Below are 19,700 nucleotides of genomic sequence, written 5' to 3' on the forward strand. Positions count from 1 at the left end.
TTGACGTCACTCTCAGCACGCTCAAAGCTAATGCAGCAAGTGGTCGAAGTAGAAGTAAGGGCGTTGCTTAGGGCGTAGCTGGCGTCAAAAACGGTAGGCAGGTCGTTTCTCAAAATTTTAGCTTAAGTCCTTCCCTGGATTATTTATTATTTACTTACTATTATTTTCAGATTATGATCCCATGATTCATAATGTCCGATAGTTCTGAACATTTACTGACGAAACCAGTTCATGCGGATAGAATTTACGGCGACTTCACACCATTCTACGTAGTCATAACAATCTGCACAGTTCTTGGTTTTGTTTTGTTTCTTTTAAATATTATATTGGGTTGTTGTTCAAAGTATAAGGATTACTGGCAAAACAGCGACACAGGTATGTTGCTAGTTTTGATAACAAACCGTAGGTAGTTTCAATTTACCATTGGAGATAATTACATTGTATTGATTACAGGTAATCGTTGGATAGTTTCGATTTGGACGAAAACTCCAACAAAGCAGCCACCTCTGGACTACTCCGAATTAGAAAATTGTAGGATACCGACAACCCAGTTAACATTTGATTCAAGACCTTCATCTGCCGACGAATATCTTGAATTACAGAGGCGTCGAGAGTGCGAAGTTTGAACAGGTGCACATTAAGCGCGAACATGTTTCATCCGTACTGGCCACCGCTAACCGCCTTAGCCTTATTTGTTATTGGTTCAATCATTTTAGTATTAAAATATGGCCCAAAGCTTTGTAAGGCCAGGCATGAGCCTCGCCCGTCAGATGATGAATGGGAAGACAAAACTTACGAACAAAAGGTCTCTTATGCATAGTTTAACTTACCACTCTTGGGAAATGATTGAATTTTATTCGTAACATTGGAGATTTCTTTGCTCGGTCAATAAATTCAATTGCTTTTTGCTCTAGTTACAATTTGATAAACTTGTAAATTTTATACACTTATTGCAATCACAGTAACCAGTACACCCACTGCATTTAATTGTTGAAATGGATATGTCTATATTTGCATATGAAGCAGAATGATTTTACAGTGCCACAATTTATTTTTTGTTCAAATTCACCGACATCTGTGAAGCTATTTTGACTTGCACAATGCTAAGTGTTAATTAATATACTGTTACTTTGGCCAGAGGCACTCTTATGTTATTGTTTAATTATATTCCTTATACTTTGTTTTTATACTGTTGACCGCCCAAAAATTCAAAAGGTCAATTGAGCTAGTGTATGTTAATGTTTTTTTTATTGTTTGTACTTCTAATTATAATTTCAAGGCATACTCATTATAAAAAGATGTTGAGAGCTCCTATAATGGGATTAATATTCACATGTCCCAACAAAAGCAGTATTTTTTCATTGGAAGCGCAATCATTTTGTTATTTTTGTGAATCAAAATGCACTGGTTTAATACGAAGTTAATTTATTATGTACTTTTTGAATCCGTCCATTTACATTTGACAATCCAACAAATTTTGATGGTTTTTCCTGTTACATTCCGTCCTAATAATAAATAAGTACACATTTACATTGTTGGAGTATTTTTGTATTTTAACTTTTAAAATGAAATTGTAGCCAATTTTTACAATGACATATTTTATATGAAAAATAAAGTGCTTTGCATAGAATGTTCTTTTTTAATACTCTACCCACCATGGTATGACTGATTTTATTCAATATAGAAAAAAGTAAATGGTGGAAGGAATCACACGTTTATTATTAAATTTTGTACCTTTTGTAAACCATGTAGTTATCCAGAAACTTAAAGTAAACCTCTGAGAAGAATAACATTAAGACAGCATCATAAAATGAATGAGATTCAGGGAAGCACTATGTAAAAACATCAAATATATTTACAGAGAAAATAAAAGGGCAGTTAATTTCTGGATATAAAATATTCCATTATTAAAATCTGTCATCACTTTTGTACCAAGAGAACTTTCAGGTGAGGTGTAAGTTATATAAATATAAATGGAAGACATCTCCACACTTCTAACAAAATGACAAAATATGAACAATAAATTAACATCTAGCCTAAAATGTTGGATGTAGAGAAAAATACCCACTCTGTAAAACATGATAAATTAGTATGTATGAGCCACCTGAATTAAATCAATATAACAAATGCTTGGGTCTTTCTTAAGAGAGTTCCAAGAGTGGGCAGTGTGACCCATTTACAGCAAATAATTTCTCAGTACTTAAAAAAGCACTTTCAAAATAAATTCTAAGTATACACCTCTCAACCTGCAAAAATAAGCAAGCCACAATTTTCAAGAACCAAGACAAACATAAGACAGTTTATAAGCCTAACACATATCAAGTCATCAGCTAAAGTTTTCACCCTACACCAAATGATTTGTCCCCAAAAATAAAGTTTTTTAATCTGCTTATAATACAAGAGGTTCATTTTTTTTCATGATGGGAACTAAAAGTGCCTCCTGAGACGTTTAAAAGATGAAAAATTCATAAAAAATAAACTTTTTTGTCATGCTGAGGCACAACTTGGAGCTCAACAGTTAGGAGAAAGGAAAGCAAGTTTGCCCCTTCTTAGCAGTCCACTTTGTTCCCTAAAATTCTTCCCAAAGAACAGAAGGGGCACTATCTCCTGCACTCGTGTTTATCAAAATTGGAATGCAGCAGCAGTTCACACATTCCCTGCACTCGCATTAGAACAAAATTCCTTAAAAACTATTTGTGCTCACAATAAATGCTACTCAATGGAGTATTATCACAATCACACTTCCTCACAATAAGACATTAGAGATGAGAAAATGGTCAAGTCATCCACAATTTTTTTTTTAAAGAACTAAGGTCCCTTAATGATTACACATGATTCTTTAAATTCATGAAAGAGAGCTGTATGATAAAAAAAATATTTCATCTTGAAAGCATATATCAATACCATAAGCAAATTTTCCAGCTTAAAATGGTTCGTTTTTTTCCATTATTAAGCCAACACACTGTAAAACAGTTACACTACTTTCACCACAGATAGATCATGTGACAATCCCTGCCCTACAACACATATTTGAGAGAAGAAAAATTGAAGAGAGGGCTAAGAGGCAGAGGTGTGGGTAGAGCCTGTAAGAGAATGTGAATGATGAGATGGTGCTGAAGCTGAACTCATGATCTCGGCAAAGGAACTCTCCAAGCATTGCTTCAATTCTGCGTAAGTTACAACCAGAACGCTCTGCTCATCCCGAGACATCAGGCAAATCTGTAAATAGCATCATCGTGAATAAATTAAGGGGGACTAGTTTTAGAGTATCGAAAAAAAAATATTAAAGTTTCAAAGCATTTAACTATCTCAAAAATTATCTTTAATTATCTTATTAAGATAAGACTATAGCTTTATTTTTAAGATATACTATAATTCCTTAGTAAAAAATTAAGATTTCCATCATTAAAACACAAAATTAAATGAACTTATTCATTTAAATTCAGAAGCCTCAAGAGCATCAAACACCAAAGATTCCAACAATCAACCACAATTAAATGCCTTGAGCAGAGGAATTTCAAACCAAGGGTAAAAGATTTCCTACAAAAAAACTAGTTCCATAATATTAGTGAATGTATGAAATTTAACATGTATTAACTTAGTTTTTGTCTTCAAAACAGAGCATTGCATTTTAATTATTTTGTTTGTATTTTGTACATAATTTAACAGTATAGTTCTGTAGTTAGCCTTTTTTGTTTCCCACTCGACAACTTCATGATAATGTATTTTGCCTATGGATAAATAAAGCCACTTTTACCAAAATGCTTATTTTATTAGCACTTTTTCTACGGATGATCAGCAAAATATATAATCCACTAATGGATAATCAGAGTTTAAGATCTGGTACTGTCCTGGCACATTGAGTGTAGAATTTCATCATGGGGCTATCACAGCATGAGTCTCTCCAGTTGGGCCGATGTTATGACGCTTGACTTGGGTATCTAAACATTTAACCACTCTTTGAAATAAGATATCATGCACAAAACGACACATACTACTCGCCTATAAACCAAATTATGAGAGATGCAAACAATTGTGATTATATTGACCTACTTTCTATTTCACCAGGATCCCTTAAAAAAATGTTATTAAAAATATCCGAAGAATTTTAGAAAGCTTATTATTGCTATGTGGATACCTGTACATATCAATATTAACTTTATGCAATTTGTACCCTTTTGTAGTTGTTTTTTCTTTTACAATTGTGGAACCAATACATGTTTTTTGCCTTCCTTTATATAAAGAGTTATTCCCGTTAGCTAAATAAATAGATTACGCTGATAGATTGTCTTCCCACTGGGCAATGCTATGCTAATATCCTGGACCTACAGCAAAGGATCCTACAGCAAAAGATACATGAAAAAACGCCAGTTTTGGCAAGGAAGAATATCATCTTTCATCAAGACAGTGCACACCCACACATGTTGTTGCCATGACAAAAATATGTGAACTAAGCTATAAATTGGAGCCACACCCGCCTTATTTGCCTGATTTGGCTCCATCAGATTTCCATCTCTTTCCCAAACTCAAAATTTTCCTCAGTGGATAGAGATTTTCTTCAAAGAGAAAATTAACCACCGAAGTAGATTGGTATTTTGCAGGCCTGAAGGAATCTAATTTCCGAGATGGGATCAAGACATTGGAACATCGCTGGACCAAGTACATTAGTGTACAGGGAGACTAAATTGAAAAATGAAAATGTTTCACTGAGGAAAGCCATTTATTTCTTATTTTAGAGAACTTTTCTAATTACACTCATAATATGTGGGTGCACATTGAATCATTTCATAGAATGGTTAAGGAACCATAAAAGGGCAATAATGGGATGAAAAAAGATATACATGTCTAACATTAACGTAACTTTTAAAGTATATATATGATGTATGGACCTAATTCTATGATGCACCGTATCGGCATCGTTCATCTCACCCTGTCTGGTGCACCACAGTCAAGCTTGTTGAGGCAGTGTGTGACATGAGCCATGTCCAACCATGGTCGTCCATCTTCTTCTACTTGATGGAATAAATAGTCACGAAAAAGTTTGAGCATGTAACGATCTCCAGTTTCACTCCAGGACCCATCCAAATTTAACCTGTGAAACAAAAGAGGGTTTCAAATTAAAATCACATACACAAGTGAAACCCTCATGTTAAGACAAAGGCAAGATATCAATGCAACTTCCTCACTAGAAATAATGGATATAAATATACTATTTTTTTTCTGGTAAATGTCTAACAAAGACCTGAAAGGTAGAAATTGTAAGTCAACCTTTACAATGCTGGCTTTAATTATTCACACATGAAATTTAATTTATCTTTCACAAAAAAGCACAAGTGTAGAAAACTATGTTTAGAGTATATTTGGTACAATTGTGTTGCTTTGCATAGAATGGGATTTTAATTTTAAATTGCAGAATACTGATATAAACTTTTTCAGACAGTAATAGTACTGCTCATCCGTTCTCATAATATGAACTTTTTAGGTGATTTTGAAACCACGTAATATTGATTAACGGAGAATCAAAAGTGCATTTAAAACGGGGCTTTTACATAATACATATGAATTACTGCAAGAATAGAAAAAAACAAGAATTCATGGAAAAAACAGGAATGTTAAAAGGAAGCAAGAATACAGGACAAGCACACAAATGAAAGAAGACACTGATAAAAGCTTAGATAATTAGTAACACCTTTAGAGTCTCAGTTTTAAATAGATAAGAGCATTGGCAGATGCTAAGACATGTAACATTTTGCTTGTCTTGTCTCCTGTGACATTTTAGAAAAATAATAACTTACTCAGGCCTCTCATTAATTGCACCAAGTTTCACTAGCAGGCGGCAAAGTCGCCCATTTTCCATTTCTTTCGCCACTTCCTCCTCAAGAGAGTCTCCCCTTAATGCAAGAGCATCCAACTGTGTGTAAAATCGAGCTCCAATCATGGGCATCAAATCAGCAACACTGTGTGCACGGCTGTTTCCAACATTAACAGGTGATCCAGAGGAGCCTAATCCTCCAGACGATGATGAACCTAATTGAGGTGATTGTTGCTGTTGTGTCTGAGGCCCTGATAGCAGATACCTATGCCAAAAGGAAAAAAAATTAATTCTGTAAAAAGTATTACCATCTCTCATTATGTAACCAGAAAACATAACATTAAAAACACAAATTCATATTCTCTTGTATAATATACTATATAAATTTTAATATATGAATTTATTTTCATCATGCAACCATTATTGTCTCAACATAAATAATTACTACAATGTAACCACTACTTATCTTGATTTTGATAATTGTGAGCAATCAGCGGATGATTAAAAATTATAATGAGCTTCCAAGAACCTAGATGACATATTTCAACTTATTTTATTGAAATGATGAACAACTCTTTTTACAACTGAGGAACTAATTACATTATTAACCCAAATATTACACCAAATTAATTCAAAAAAGTAATAGATTGACTTAAGTAATTACCAATAAAAGCAAACTATCAATAAAGCCCATATTAATCTAAAATGTTGGCAGTTTATCATCACATTATAATCGATAAAAATAAATTTTAGCAGGATATGAATTACTACTATCATAGATTTATTCCTTCTGACTTCATTTCACCACTATACTACTGGTTCACTAGTCATTAAGTTTAAAGTACATCTCATCAGAGAAAGGTAAAACTTCCCAACATTACAAAACTTCTCAATCCTGCAGGCTTACATCCAGAGAAAAGTACAAGTATGTATGGTCAAACATCTGAATTACAGAACATTCACAATTGGCTCTTACTATTAAAGTAATACTTATTTGGACATATATTACCAAGACAGTATTTCAGAAATATATACCATAACGTCCATATTATAGCTATAAATTGAAATCTTAGTTTTACAGGAAAACTCACATAATAAGGTTGCGCAGATCGGGTGAGTAGGAGCGGGAGACCAAATCTAGAGAGGCCTGAAGGTGGTCTCGGTGCGGGGCCGCAAGGGAGCGGCATGCCAAACACAGCACCAAACGGCCCAGCGCACGCAAATCCTCTTGCTGCCCCAACAAAGGGCATATGGGCATAGGAGGGAGGGGTCAAAGGAGATCAGTAGTGGGCAGAGGGCTTTCATATCTATTGTCAAGCCAATTCACACCAATAAAAACTGCTAACAATTATGCTTCTGGGGAATAATTTCCGAGAAAATGGATTCTTCTCATCAAATCTACATTACGCATGCTTCTATTACTCTTGAACAACGCAGACAAAAATCTCATTATCGGATGTGAGCATTTATCTACATTATTAATTAACCAATCATTCAGTTTTAGGATCAACTGCCAATATTAAGCTTCAGTTAGGCAGGTTAGAGTCTTCAAATAACAACATATTTTGTTTCAAGCAGTTTTAGCAGTGCTCACAGACTTGACAAAACACTGAGAACCAAAGCAAAAAATATTCTGCTTTCATACCTTTAAGAAAATGTTGGCAATAATTAATAGCTAGCAGGCAGGACAAAAAAATATTTGTGATTCAAACTGACATCACAACATTCACTAACCACCCAAACATGTAAGTTTTCTGTTGTAAAAATAAAGTCCCACAAATAGATAATCTGTGTCAGAATAATAGTGTTACTATATCTGAATGTAGAAGTAAGAGAAATAGAATCAATAACACTAATTTATGATTTCACCTTCACTAGAATATTTCATTTGAAGGAAACGACATTTTCAACACATTTCTGATTGTAAGCATATTCCCAGGCTGATTCCACAGTAAACAGATAGGATGTGCACCAAGATCAAACAATCAATCTATTTCTAGGTTCTGACTGATCAACTTCATTTCCCTTAATTAAAATTTTAGAATTAACTGAGATTGGAACAATTTTTCATGTGATATTTCAGTGAAAAATCATTTGCGTTGACTGGGATTCGAACACGGATCCATCGACGCCCAGCCAGGTGCTAAGCTATTGAGGCATCCTCCAACACTGTGAAATTTTGGGGGCTTTCAAGGAACAAGATGTGACAAAATACCACATATATAATGTCACGGGTATTTGTCATCATACGCGATGTTCCACAGTCCACAGGATTAAAGCCAACTTTAAAAAATAAGTATGCTTAACCTGAGGCATTCTCCAACACTGTGAAATTTTGGGGGCTTTCAAGGAACAAGATGTGACAAAATACCACATATATAATGTCACGGGTATTTGTCATCATACGCGATGTTCCACAGTCCACAGGATTAAAGCCAACTTTAAAAAATAAGTATGCTTAACCTTTGACAAGTTCGAACCCCAGTCCAGGTGAATGACTTTTACACTCTGAAATTGTTGCATTGTAATGCACATATAGTGAATAAAAGTTACTGTCATGGCATTTCCCAAAGTTTTTTGGAATTAGGCTTAAGAAAATAACAATGAATCGATGAAAATGCATAGTAAACAATATGATTAAAATTAGCAATAATCTTACACTATTTAGGGTTTTTCCACCAATTGCATCAAATCCAATTTATTTATTAATAGATATTAGCCAAATCTTTCTCATTTTGCACCCTTAATATGAAGTATTATCCACTAGCAGACCTAGTATTTTCATACAAACACTTGGTTAATTAATAAAAATGAGTAATTATATGTCAGTTTGTTTTTGTTTTACATTCCAATTTGCCTGTTATCATTTGAAAAATGAATAAAATGCAAACAAATGTAGAACTTTAAGCAATATCTAGCACAACAGCATAGTGGATTAATAACAATAAATATTATATATAATCAAACCATCCACCAAGATGGCACTGCAAAATTTAAATGCATCAGAATCAAAAGAGAGAACACTACGAATGCATGTGACATTGTATGTACGGTATTTCGTCATAACATCTAGTTCCTTTAAAAGCCCCAAAATTTCAGAGTTTAAGAGGACGCCTCGGTGGCTTAAGTGGCTGAAGCACTCGACCGGATATTGAGGGATCTGGGTTCGGGTCCCAGTCAAGGCGAATGATTTTTACGCTCTGAAATAGTTGCATTGAGTAAAATTAATGTTTATTTGTATTAAATCAAATCATGTCCAATAAAATTTCAATCAGTTTACCGTGAATTTTAATAAATTAGAAACATTATCATACATAATAGATATTGAAATTAAGTCTGTATCACAGATCCCAGGGTATCATATGCACATGGTTTTTGGCTAAAAAAACAATTTTAATTTTTCAAGGATTTGATTTCACATCTTACAAACATTAAGGTTTCCAAGGACTATGCAATGAAATTACACTTGCACTTAACTTTAAGGGCTATTAATTTTATCCAACTAACAATATCATGGCAGACAATTCCACTTCAGTGACGATAATTTTTTCGAGAACATTCCTTTCAATACTTTCAAGCAGCTATCTTTGAAAATATTTCCCCCCAAACTTTCTTTTAATTTGAATTAATGACTTATGACGAAGACTATTGCAAAACTATTTTGTTTAATGTCCAATAAAATTATTATTATTATTATTATTTCTAGTCTAACAGCTGTTTTATACACACTGGATATATGTCCATAAAGCCATATCTCTCCTACACTATTAAAATATGTTCTTACAGGCACTAAGGCATCTAAGCTAATTAACAATTTATAAGAAATCACAACAGTTGCTGGCCTTCTTGGGAAGCCATTGTCATTAATACCCCATATGCTGGATTATAAAGAATATTTTGACATCAGGGAAATTTATACAAATGCTGTGATTTAGAATATCCCTATTTTATAATAAATCAATTTTCCCAAATTTTTTTTAAAGTAAATCAATTACAGACAAAGCAACAATGGCCATTTAAAATTCAATAGCTGCTGAAATATTCTCATTTTTAATTTTTCATTTTGTGGGACAATCTTGGAAATTTTACCTTGCACGGAAAACACCCACCAAACAGTGAGCAGCTAATAAGACCACACCATAGGCTTTGTAGCCACTAACTCTAAGGGTGATTTCTAAGATTAAATTTTGATAATTTCAGAATTAAATATATCAGCTTTTACTGATTTAAATCAATGATGACATATTATTTGCTGAAATTATAAAACTTATCCTTTTCAAATGAGTATTGTCAAACTTAATACTAATCACATCTAACCACGGCAATTCTGAGAGAAATTTATAATCAACAATGATTAAAAATTCTTTACATAAAAGGTTCACACCAGTTATGACATATATTTACATACAAATAATAAATAAAAAATGCAATATGATATATTCATAAGGACAATAATAATATGAATGATATAATATACTGGAGCATAATTTTGTATGGCTTGAAAACTGGGTCATTGAGGCAAGAGAATAAGCAAAAATTGAGAGGCTTTTAAGTTGAGAGTTAGGAGAAGAATTGAAGAAATAAAATTACCAGAAAGTAAAATGAAAGTACTAGATATGGTAGGGAAAGAGTGACAGCCATAGGGAGAAATTCAAAGGAGGCAGGACATGTCGTTACAGAAGATACTGAGAGGCAGTGGGATGCCAAACACTGAAATAGAGGGCAGAAGGTGGGAACAGCAAGGAAAGGAGCAGAAAAGAATAGCAATTTTTAATGGAATTATTAAAGGCACAAAGTATACAGAACTAAGGAATGAGTTATTTTTATACGTAGTATGGGTTTAGGGGCAATTTGTGTTATGCTAGATGGAGTTAGAATTTCAGCAGTGCGCAGTACCAAAACCAATCAAAAATCTAGCCTTAGGGACATGACCAACACAAGTAGACTACTACATATAATATCCCTACTATTCAAGGTCTCTTCAACCAATGGTTCTTTATCAACAAGTGTAATTCTAAGCTAAGTAGGATCAAAGGGAGAACTAAGGGATGGTAGGCCTCCACTCTACAGAGGAATGGTTGACCCTAAACAAAATTTTCATTTAAAATGTCAAACCAATAAACATTTTTTTAGATTGTACACTTCCACAGTTGTTCCGGAATGAATCATGTATCAAGCATTGAAATATTCAATTATCTGCTATCAAGGTACGCGAGGATTCCAATTATTATTTAAAAATATTGCATGAGTTTTGGAGTTTTGAGTTTTGTACTGGCCTGAATGTAAGACTGGTTTCTTTTCTACTTGATGGAAGTCTATAATTGCAGTTTTATTTTTGGTCTCTTATTTTTTCTTCATACAATAATAACTTAGGAACACAACCTGCACAATACCCAGAGATATTAGCAACAAATTATTACATGCAATTTTTTACTCAAACTTAATCCCAATAAGATAATACTTGTGAAAATTTTTAAAGATGATAAATATTTGTTGGTGAAGATATCAGAGAAGGAAACTATTGCAGTGGAGGTATATATGGTACATTTATTCTAACTGTAATGTTGGAAGGAACAATATGCTAACTTTTTCACAGTGAAGTTATTGATGCAACAAATTTCACCATGATATGACATAATTAATTATATGTTCCTTCCAATGTTTTGGAATTATAAAATGTCCAAAAAGTGAAGCATGTAACCATTAAGTTTATTTCGACATCATTATAATAGAAAATAATGGTGAAAGTAGAGAATATCAGACAATGAAATTGAATATCCCTTTTATTTAGTATTGAAAAATAATCTTCAAAATAAATCCATTTGTAGTTAATATTGTGCCTGCTCAGTTGCTCTCTGTAATTGGTTTGCTTTTGGGTACTGCAGCTTTTTAAGTGCACAGCTTCTGTTCAGTTGAAATTGAATGTGTTTTCCTGAAACCTTAACATAATTTTAAGCTTTAACACTTAATCATTTTGGAACATATGAAGTTATTATCGGTTGCCATCTATTTATTTAGGAGCCAATCAATGGTGTGTGCCGGATTGCTAAGTGCTATTATTTAATGGAATGCTAGCTTTGGGGACATCTGTGAAAACAATTATTTCTAAAGATATGTGTGTGTGCATCCATCATTCAAACCAAATTCTGAAACAGCTTGCATTGCATATTTTCTGTGAATTGAAAAGAAATCTCCTGGCTCTCCATTGGATTTATCTAATTATTTCATTAACAGTTCTTCCCATGGGAACCAAATAACACAAGCATACACTAAGTACAACCTTAAAATTTTGTTAGTGCAACCATGCATCATTCAATGTGTTGTTAATGCTATAAAAGATCATGTGCTCTCTCTAGAGTTTTGTATTCTGCAGTCCTGCCAAGTATGACCTCTTCTTTCTCCACTCTTTCCTCTCTATCAACCACTACCTCACCAATTTCTTCTCCCATACTTCACAAAAATAAGTGGCATGAAGTTCTTTGATGTCTGTGAAACCTTTAACTACAACTTGAGGTAATACAATTTGTAAGTCACAGCATAAAATTGAAAAAAAGTAATCATATCAATGTCAATGGCAAATAACCAATGTCATAAAATAATTTTAAATGTAATACCAAAATTTTTTTAAAGTACCCAAACTTTGTTCGTACATATTAATATTAAACCTAAGAGTCATGGAATTAAATGGAGAAATAAATATGCCTTTGTTCAAACATGTGCCTAGAAAAATGAATGATTCAGAAGGTATTAATTGGTTGTTCATAATTGAAAACAAAAGAAGAAGAAAATTAATCTTGCCCAAAAACATCTTAATTATCTACAATTAACCAATACAGAAAAAAGTTCCTATTTATAATGGTCTGCCATGCAATAAATTAGTACACCATAACAAATCATTATTAGGCAACATACTGCTGTTAATAAATACAACTCATAGCCATTACTATGACACAAACCTGATAGTGGGGAACCATTGCCAAGTAGGCCGAAGATGCTTGCGTGGCGGGTACAGACTGCCCCGACTGGGATGAAGATGATGTGTTCCCAGCTGCTGTTGATGAGGTACCAGCCGTCACTGAGTTGGGAGGTGGAGGTGGTGGGGGTGGAGGGGATGGTGCAGAGGATGGGTCAAATGAGGCCAGGACATCTGGTATTCCACATCCTGAAAGTCTCAGCCTTGTCTTGCCACACACAAGCACTCGGTGGGGTTCTAAAGCACCACGAAGGGCCAAGCCAGCACCATGCACAACTCTCACTGCTGATGTTATCTGAATTATATAGTTCCATATCAAGGACTCTGGGAGAAGATCTGTAAGGAGTACAAAATTATTTACCCAGGTGATCAGAACCAATTAATCATATTATTATATTTCTTAAATCTACATTATTATTTACACATTTTCAATTGTGAAAATACATTTCATTTACACACCTAAACCTACATCATATCCCATATGCTACCACATGGGCATGTGATAAGGGTTTGAGAATGACAACTTTCAATTGTATAGTTTTATTTAAAGAATAAGTTGCCCTTCCTTGATCAAATATCGAGTACAGAAAAAGTTAAAGGGTGATTTATGAGAACTTATTTTCCATAGTAACCAAACTATACATGGCAAGCCTCTCCGGGCACCCTCAGCTCTACTCTAGCTATGTGATTTTATGGGCTCCAGATCTTCCTGGAAAACCATTACCGGCAAAGCGAAAGGAACTGGCCCCCCTACCATGGTGTGTGAATTTCACACTCTGCTGGGCTTAGTACTGGGTGAACTCTATCATCACCTACCAAACTGACCTTCAGGTTGATTACGGTGTTTATGGTTACATGATGCATAAGAAGATGCCCAAGAAATCTGTTTGAGGAACAAGCAGGAAAAAAATGTTCATTAATAATAGTGCCTTGCTGGCTATTCAATATTTTAAATTTTCCAGCTGCCCTAGAGTAACAAGCTTATGCCTATGATTAAAAAATTTAAAAATCTTGACCCAAATAACACCATTACCTATTCCATGGTTTGACAGAAAATGTCATCATTATGCTTTTCTTCAAGACTATATTTAAAAGCATTATAATGCTCTTCTGTTCATACATTTAAATTCTTGGTGTTTTTCCCACATAATACATTGTTAGAGTCATCAAATTCCAGAGAATATACACAACTTCTCTTATCGCAGCCCACAGCATCTTTCTACTTCATGAGTCACATTTTTTCATATAAAAGAGACATAAAAGTGTGGCCAGAATTTGTCTTCAGAGAAATTTGACACACAGATTGGTAACTTGCAGTAAAAATGTCAGAACAAAATTTATTGACTTTATACATTTAATGGACACACAATGCAAATTTCTTTTGCTAATTAAGAATTAGCTATCTATTTAAGTAAATGAATGTATGTATATATACACACACACACATATAAATAAATACATATATATACACACACACACACATATATATATATATACATATACATATATATATATTGTATTTTTTTGTAAAATTGTGAAGTTTATACCTGAATTGTCCTATGTTTGTGTATGCTTGAAAGTGCCCCAATCTCCATAAAAAATAAATGCATTAATATTATTATTTTCATTGGCTACCTGCTCATTATGTTACCTTTTTTAACACCTTTAATGGATATGACATCCATAGATGTGCTCCGGGGACGACGCTGAGATGGGGAGTGTCTGTAGTTGTGCCAAATAAAATGATTATTCATTCCTTGAGGAATGCATCTATTGATGCAGTTCTTTCGGATCTTAATCCGCAAGCTTCTTCCATCAAGTGTAATTATTTTGAACTCGATGGTATTAGCGGTAGACACAAAGGAATTCTTTACTTTCGTGAAAGTTTTGTCTTTTCAAATCAAAGGAACCCCTTATGGTACTCATTCTTTCACTTGCCCTTGGTAACTTTTCTAAGGGATGTGGAATTAATTTTGGTTTGTATTCTTGGTGGATAACCAGGTTTTTTGGCATTCTTTTGCAGTTCTTTCGAGCAAATAGTTGCGGACATACTTTGAATATTTGAACTTTCTTTGATTTCTTCTTTTCTTTTGAGTGGAAGTTAGGTTCCAGTAATGCTTTGTGTTTTTTTGCTATTTCATTCTGAGTTTTGTTTCTTCCGTGCATAAGATACATGCATGTGACCCATTACTAGGTATTTCTACCTTGTGATACCCTGGACTTGAATTATCTACCCTTGGATGTACTCGTCATTCTGTGCAGCTGTCATTGCACTTTCTGTTATTGTGTAGTTTTTGAGTTTTGGAAACCTCCTTTTAGTGATGGTGTGACTTTTTCAAGAAACTCTCAGTCAGTGTGAAGCTTATAACTTTTAGATCACTATTAGATTTTTTTGCTTCTGCCATAGACTTTTATTGAGTGTATAGTTTATAATTTTTAGTCCAAGGTCTAAATTATCTACTAACTGACTAAGAGCACCTCCACTGTCTGATGATTTTAGAAATAAAATGTTGGAGCATAGTGAAGAAGAGGAAAGCCATAGTGAAAGCAGCCACCAATCCGAGGAGGAACCGTCTAATGTGTCTGTGGGAACAATTGCCAGTGGAAGAGCAGCCAGGTTTCCTTGCAAATCACAAGAATTGCAGGAGATTTCTGGGAGTGAAACAGAGTAAACTGGATGGATACCTTGCAATCACATTCCAGCATTTGGGTTGAAAGAAGAGCTTCAAGATCTAGAGACATTTCTATTGATGAAATGTTTATTATTTTGGGGAGGTGGTCAAGGGTGGAAGATCTACATTCCAAAAAAAAAGGCTGCAGTAGGCTTTGAATCACACAAACTTTGTGAAGCAAAGAGTGGATATGTTTTGAATATGATAATGTACACATGGAAAGATATGGAACTTATAAATTGTGCGGGAGGAATGGATGTGTGACATTTTACCAAGCCCTCGTGGATTGTGCTGGCACTTTCACAAAATTTGCTGAATAAAGGTTATCTGATAGATCTGGAAAATTATTACAGCTACATGAATTTCTGAATCCAAAGGAAACAGTTGCATTAGGAACTGTAAGATTAAACCAAAAGGAATTGCAGAGTTATATAACAAAGAAATTGAAAAAAAGGAGAAGTTAGTAGCCAACTTTCGATATAAACTGATGGCTTTGAAGAGGAAGGACAAGAGGGATGTTTGTGTACAGAGCGGCATTCATGATGCTAGCACAAAGAAAATGCAGGATAGGAAAGGAAAAGCAAAGGAGAAACCTCTCGCCATTGTGGACTACAATGACTCCATGGGAGGAGGTAATCTATCAGATCAGTATATGCTAATGTATAGTATGGCGAGGAAGAGGATGAAGAAATATTATCAGAGGATATTATGGAACCTTCTTCATCTATGCACATTCAATTCTCTGTATAAAAAGCATGGAGGGATGGAAAATCACTTGAATTTCCATTTAGATCTTATTTATCAGTTATTCAACAAATATGGAGGAGCTATTTCCTAAGTGCCAAGAAAAAGTTCAAAATTAAAACACCACAGTGATTATCAGGCATGCATTTCCCAGACCTAAATTACCCAACTGCAACTAAAAAACACACAAGATATGTGTAGGGTCTTGGTCACATAAGCAGAGGAGGAAAACATAATATTGCAGCAGAGAGTGAAATGCTCCACCCAGAGCAGCTCCGTGCTTTGATGCGTACCACACTAAAGCTCAGCATTATGTCAGAGATGAGAGTCTGTATATAGTGTAAATAAAACTAAATACAAAGTGCAATCAATGGTACTTAACAATGAAAAAATGGCCCTATTGGTAGGCAACATTTTTTTTTAATTTTATAGCATGAAATTAGCAAATGATTTTTTCAATGATTGTTTAAATAATTAAGTTACAAGTAAAAAGATTTTTTTCACAAATTCACTCTGAAACAAATCAGTAAGATTATAATACACCAAAAATAAAATGTATTTATCAAATATATACATATTAAAAACCCCCACCAGGTGGGTAACTATTAAAAAATCTGTCCCCATTAAAGGAGTTAATGAATTCTTTAATAGCAAAGGGCATAATTATGATTCTATGAATGGAAGAATTAAATACCATTAGTCAATGCTTATAGATATGAATTGACTCAGCAAAATAACATGGTCAGCGTTTATGAGCTTCCAAAATATGAAAAAATAAAAGCCCTTTGAAAAATACAGAGATAAGCTAAGGAAATTTAAAGCTTGGCATGAATCATCTTCACAAAAAAGGTAAATGAATCGTTAAGGTAAAAATTACTTTTAAAACCTAAAAAAGATATCCACGAGTCAATCCATACCATTCTATTGCACTAGATGTTGCCCACATACCTATACACCAATACACAACAAACAGAATATAAATCAAATATAGCTATTTTGAGACCGAATAGGGCCTGCTCCATTTTGATGCCATTACTAAAGAGCATTATTCAAGTCAAGAATAATGAATTGAATTAACAGTTTTACTTGTGAATATCTTGGTTTAATACTTAGCACAGTTATATTGCATTTACTTACTGGAATGCTGGCGGAGCAAGGTGTTTTTATGATGACTATAAGGCCTGGGAGCTGAAGGATCTGAACTGAATGCATCAATATATCCATTTAATGCCTCTGGTTGGCTGAAATGTTTGTCCAGAAGTGGCTCAGCACCCGCATGGAAGTCAAATACAAATACCATGGCTGCAGATCATATTTTGGACATGAAACATAAACAGCCATTGTTTTAAGATGTGATAAATACTGTATTATCTATTACTAACATAGAGGTATATTTTCAATTCAAAGTGATAGGTGAGAAAATAGTGCTTTTATTCTTAGACGGTTTCCAGAGTTGTTCAAAAATAACTTTTAAATAACAATTCATTATAAAAACTAATGATTGACCTTTTTTCAAGCAAATCGGAAAGCTCAACACCAGTATATATTTGGAATTTAATCAAAAACCTTGTGTTCCATAATTTTATTTAACACGTATGACTTGGGTTCTATCACATCACAAGATCTCCACTTGAAGATATCACAATACAATGAAACTTGGGTCATACACACAAAATAAATTTGTGGACTGTATAGAGTTGTTGATTTGATTCCTACTGAGAGTAATTCCCCAAAGTGATTCTAGACATCATTTAGTTCATTTAGCAAGAATCTAAAACATTTTGGAAAGTAAGGAAATAATAAGCAAATATATATTTTATTGACAAAATTATGCTATAACCAATTTTTTAAGCATTCCAAAACATCAAATTTTACTTCCAGCGATACATTTGTGACTCATGTAATATGCATAAAGAGTATATACACCTGTTTGATAAAGATGAAAAAATTATTAACAATACCAGCAGATATGGATGAAGAAAAGTAAGTGATATCTCAATGCAAATATTGTAACGGCTCACCAACTTTCCAGTCACATTCACTTCACATGTAGTTTCTCTCAGGAATAACTTAACCTTTATAAGGATAAAAATGCATCGGCTACCATGGGGATTCAACAAACAAGTCGATGAAAAACTTTTGTTGGAAAATATAAAAATGTTTGTGCCCAAAAAAAGGTTTGACTTCTTTCAAACCTAATAGAAAACAGATTTTCCAATGAAAATTTGGCATGTCATCCAACAGTGCATCACTCTGTGTAGAAGGATAAAATAATAAAATCTTCACACTTTGATGCAAACACAGCTTCTAAAGAAAATTTCTATCATAATAATTATAGCTCATTTTCAGTGTTTCAGTGACTATGTGCTTAACTATGAAATTATTAGTCTCCATTTACATAGATCCTGCATGCCTATTTTGATGTCCATGTAGGCATTTACCTGTTGTTAAGCCCACAGGAGCAAATGTAAATTTTTTACTCAAACGATGAATAGTAATTCAACCTGAAGCAAAGCATTGTGCAAAAAACAAACAAGATTTCTGATCCATGACAATCAAGCTGTGCTGATTGGTTGACAAGGACCCGAAACTCAGTGCACTTATACCTTACAATACATTTAACCGCTAGAAAATATGACAGGCAACAGTTTTTAAGCATAAAAATTGAGAGTAACTTGATAAATATATCAGTTATACCTTATATAAATAAGGCATTTCTTCCTTAAACGCTTATATTGTAAAGGCAATACTTTAGTCTCCACTACATTATAAGTATTGAGGGGTGAAAAAGGTCACTGTTAGAGTTATATCAATGTTTGAAAAACTTAATGCAAAAAAACACTAAATCTATTAGAACAGAAAAGAACATACAATGATCTCCAAAAGCTTTTGTTGAAAATATTTCCCTAAGCTGAATTATATTTGGGTGTTGAAGACGCTTCCACATGTCAACCAGTAGCATACACTTGGTGTTAGAAAGGCGAAAACCTGAAAAGTAAATCATAACAAAATTAGGATATGTCATTACACAGATCAACAATCTCACCAGATCAAGTTACTCTTTAAGATACATTTTGCCTGCTTTGCATGAGTAATACAAAAGTAATAACGAGCACAACATTTTTTTCAGTGCAAGAACTGTTTTTCAGTGGGCATTACCATAGAAGTAGGGTCAACAGTGTTCAACTCATGAGAAAAAAACAAGTTTTAATTTTAATCTCAAATCAAAATAGAATCCACACTTCTGGTACTGTGTAGATTAATTATGAAGCCACTGACCAAGGCATACTAAAACATTTTGTTATACTTATACTAAAGGGAAAGATACATAAGGTTTATCCATTTAGATGCACCAACTTTCAAAATACTAAGTCCATCAAAATTAAAGGTAGAATTACAGGGAAAATTTTAGTGGAGAGTTAAAAAGTAATTAAGAGAGGTTAAAAATACAAATGTAATGAAAATATCTATTGGTACATGACATTTTATCAAACAAATG

General features: G+C 33.7%; 2 protein-coding genes across 3 annotated transcripts in view; one reads left to right on the forward strand and one right to left on the reverse strand.

Moving 5' to 3' along the window:
• The first annotated feature begins 275 nt into the window (after positions 1-275).
• Positions 276-1,630, forward strand: wrm2 (wurmchen 2). Its single transcript, XM_071589815.1, has 2 exons — positions 276-375; positions 469-1,630. Exon 2 carries the CDS (start codon positions 650-652, stop codon positions 818-820), a length of 171 nt encoding a protein of 56 aa, XP_071445916.1. The 5' UTR covers positions 276-375; positions 469-649; the 3' UTR covers positions 821-1,630.
• PAN3 (Poly(A) specific ribonuclease subunit PAN3) overlaps positions 1,409-19,700 on the reverse strand; it is a 32,986-nt gene continuing 14,694 nt past the window's right edge. For both annotated transcript variants that reach the window (XM_071589813.1, XM_071589812.1), the window contains exons 7-13: positions 19,073-19,189; positions 17,339-17,503; positions 12,769-13,121; positions 6,904-7,043; positions 5,796-6,077; positions 4,930-5,092; positions 1,409-3,219 (exon numbers count right to left, since the gene is read on the reverse strand). In XM_071589813.1, the coding sequence (XP_071445914.1) occupies positions 3,058-3,219; positions 4,930-5,092; positions 5,796-6,077; positions 6,904-7,043; positions 12,769-13,121; positions 17,339-17,503; positions 19,073-19,189 (1,382 nt within the window). In that variant the 3' untranslated portion in view covers positions 1,409-3,057. The remainder of the gene's footprint in view (positions 3,220-4,929; positions 5,093-5,795; positions 6,078-6,903; positions 7,044-12,768; positions 13,122-17,338; positions 17,504-19,072; positions 19,190-19,700) is intronic.

Source organism: Hetaerina americana, unplaced genomic scaffold (genome assembly GCF_022747635.1).
Source record: "Hetaerina americana unplaced genomic scaffold, ioHetAmer1.1.p SCAF_4, whole genome shotgun sequence".
NCBI classification, from domain to species: Eukaryota; Metazoa; Arthropoda; class Insecta; order Odonata; family Calopterygidae; genus Hetaerina; species Hetaerina americana.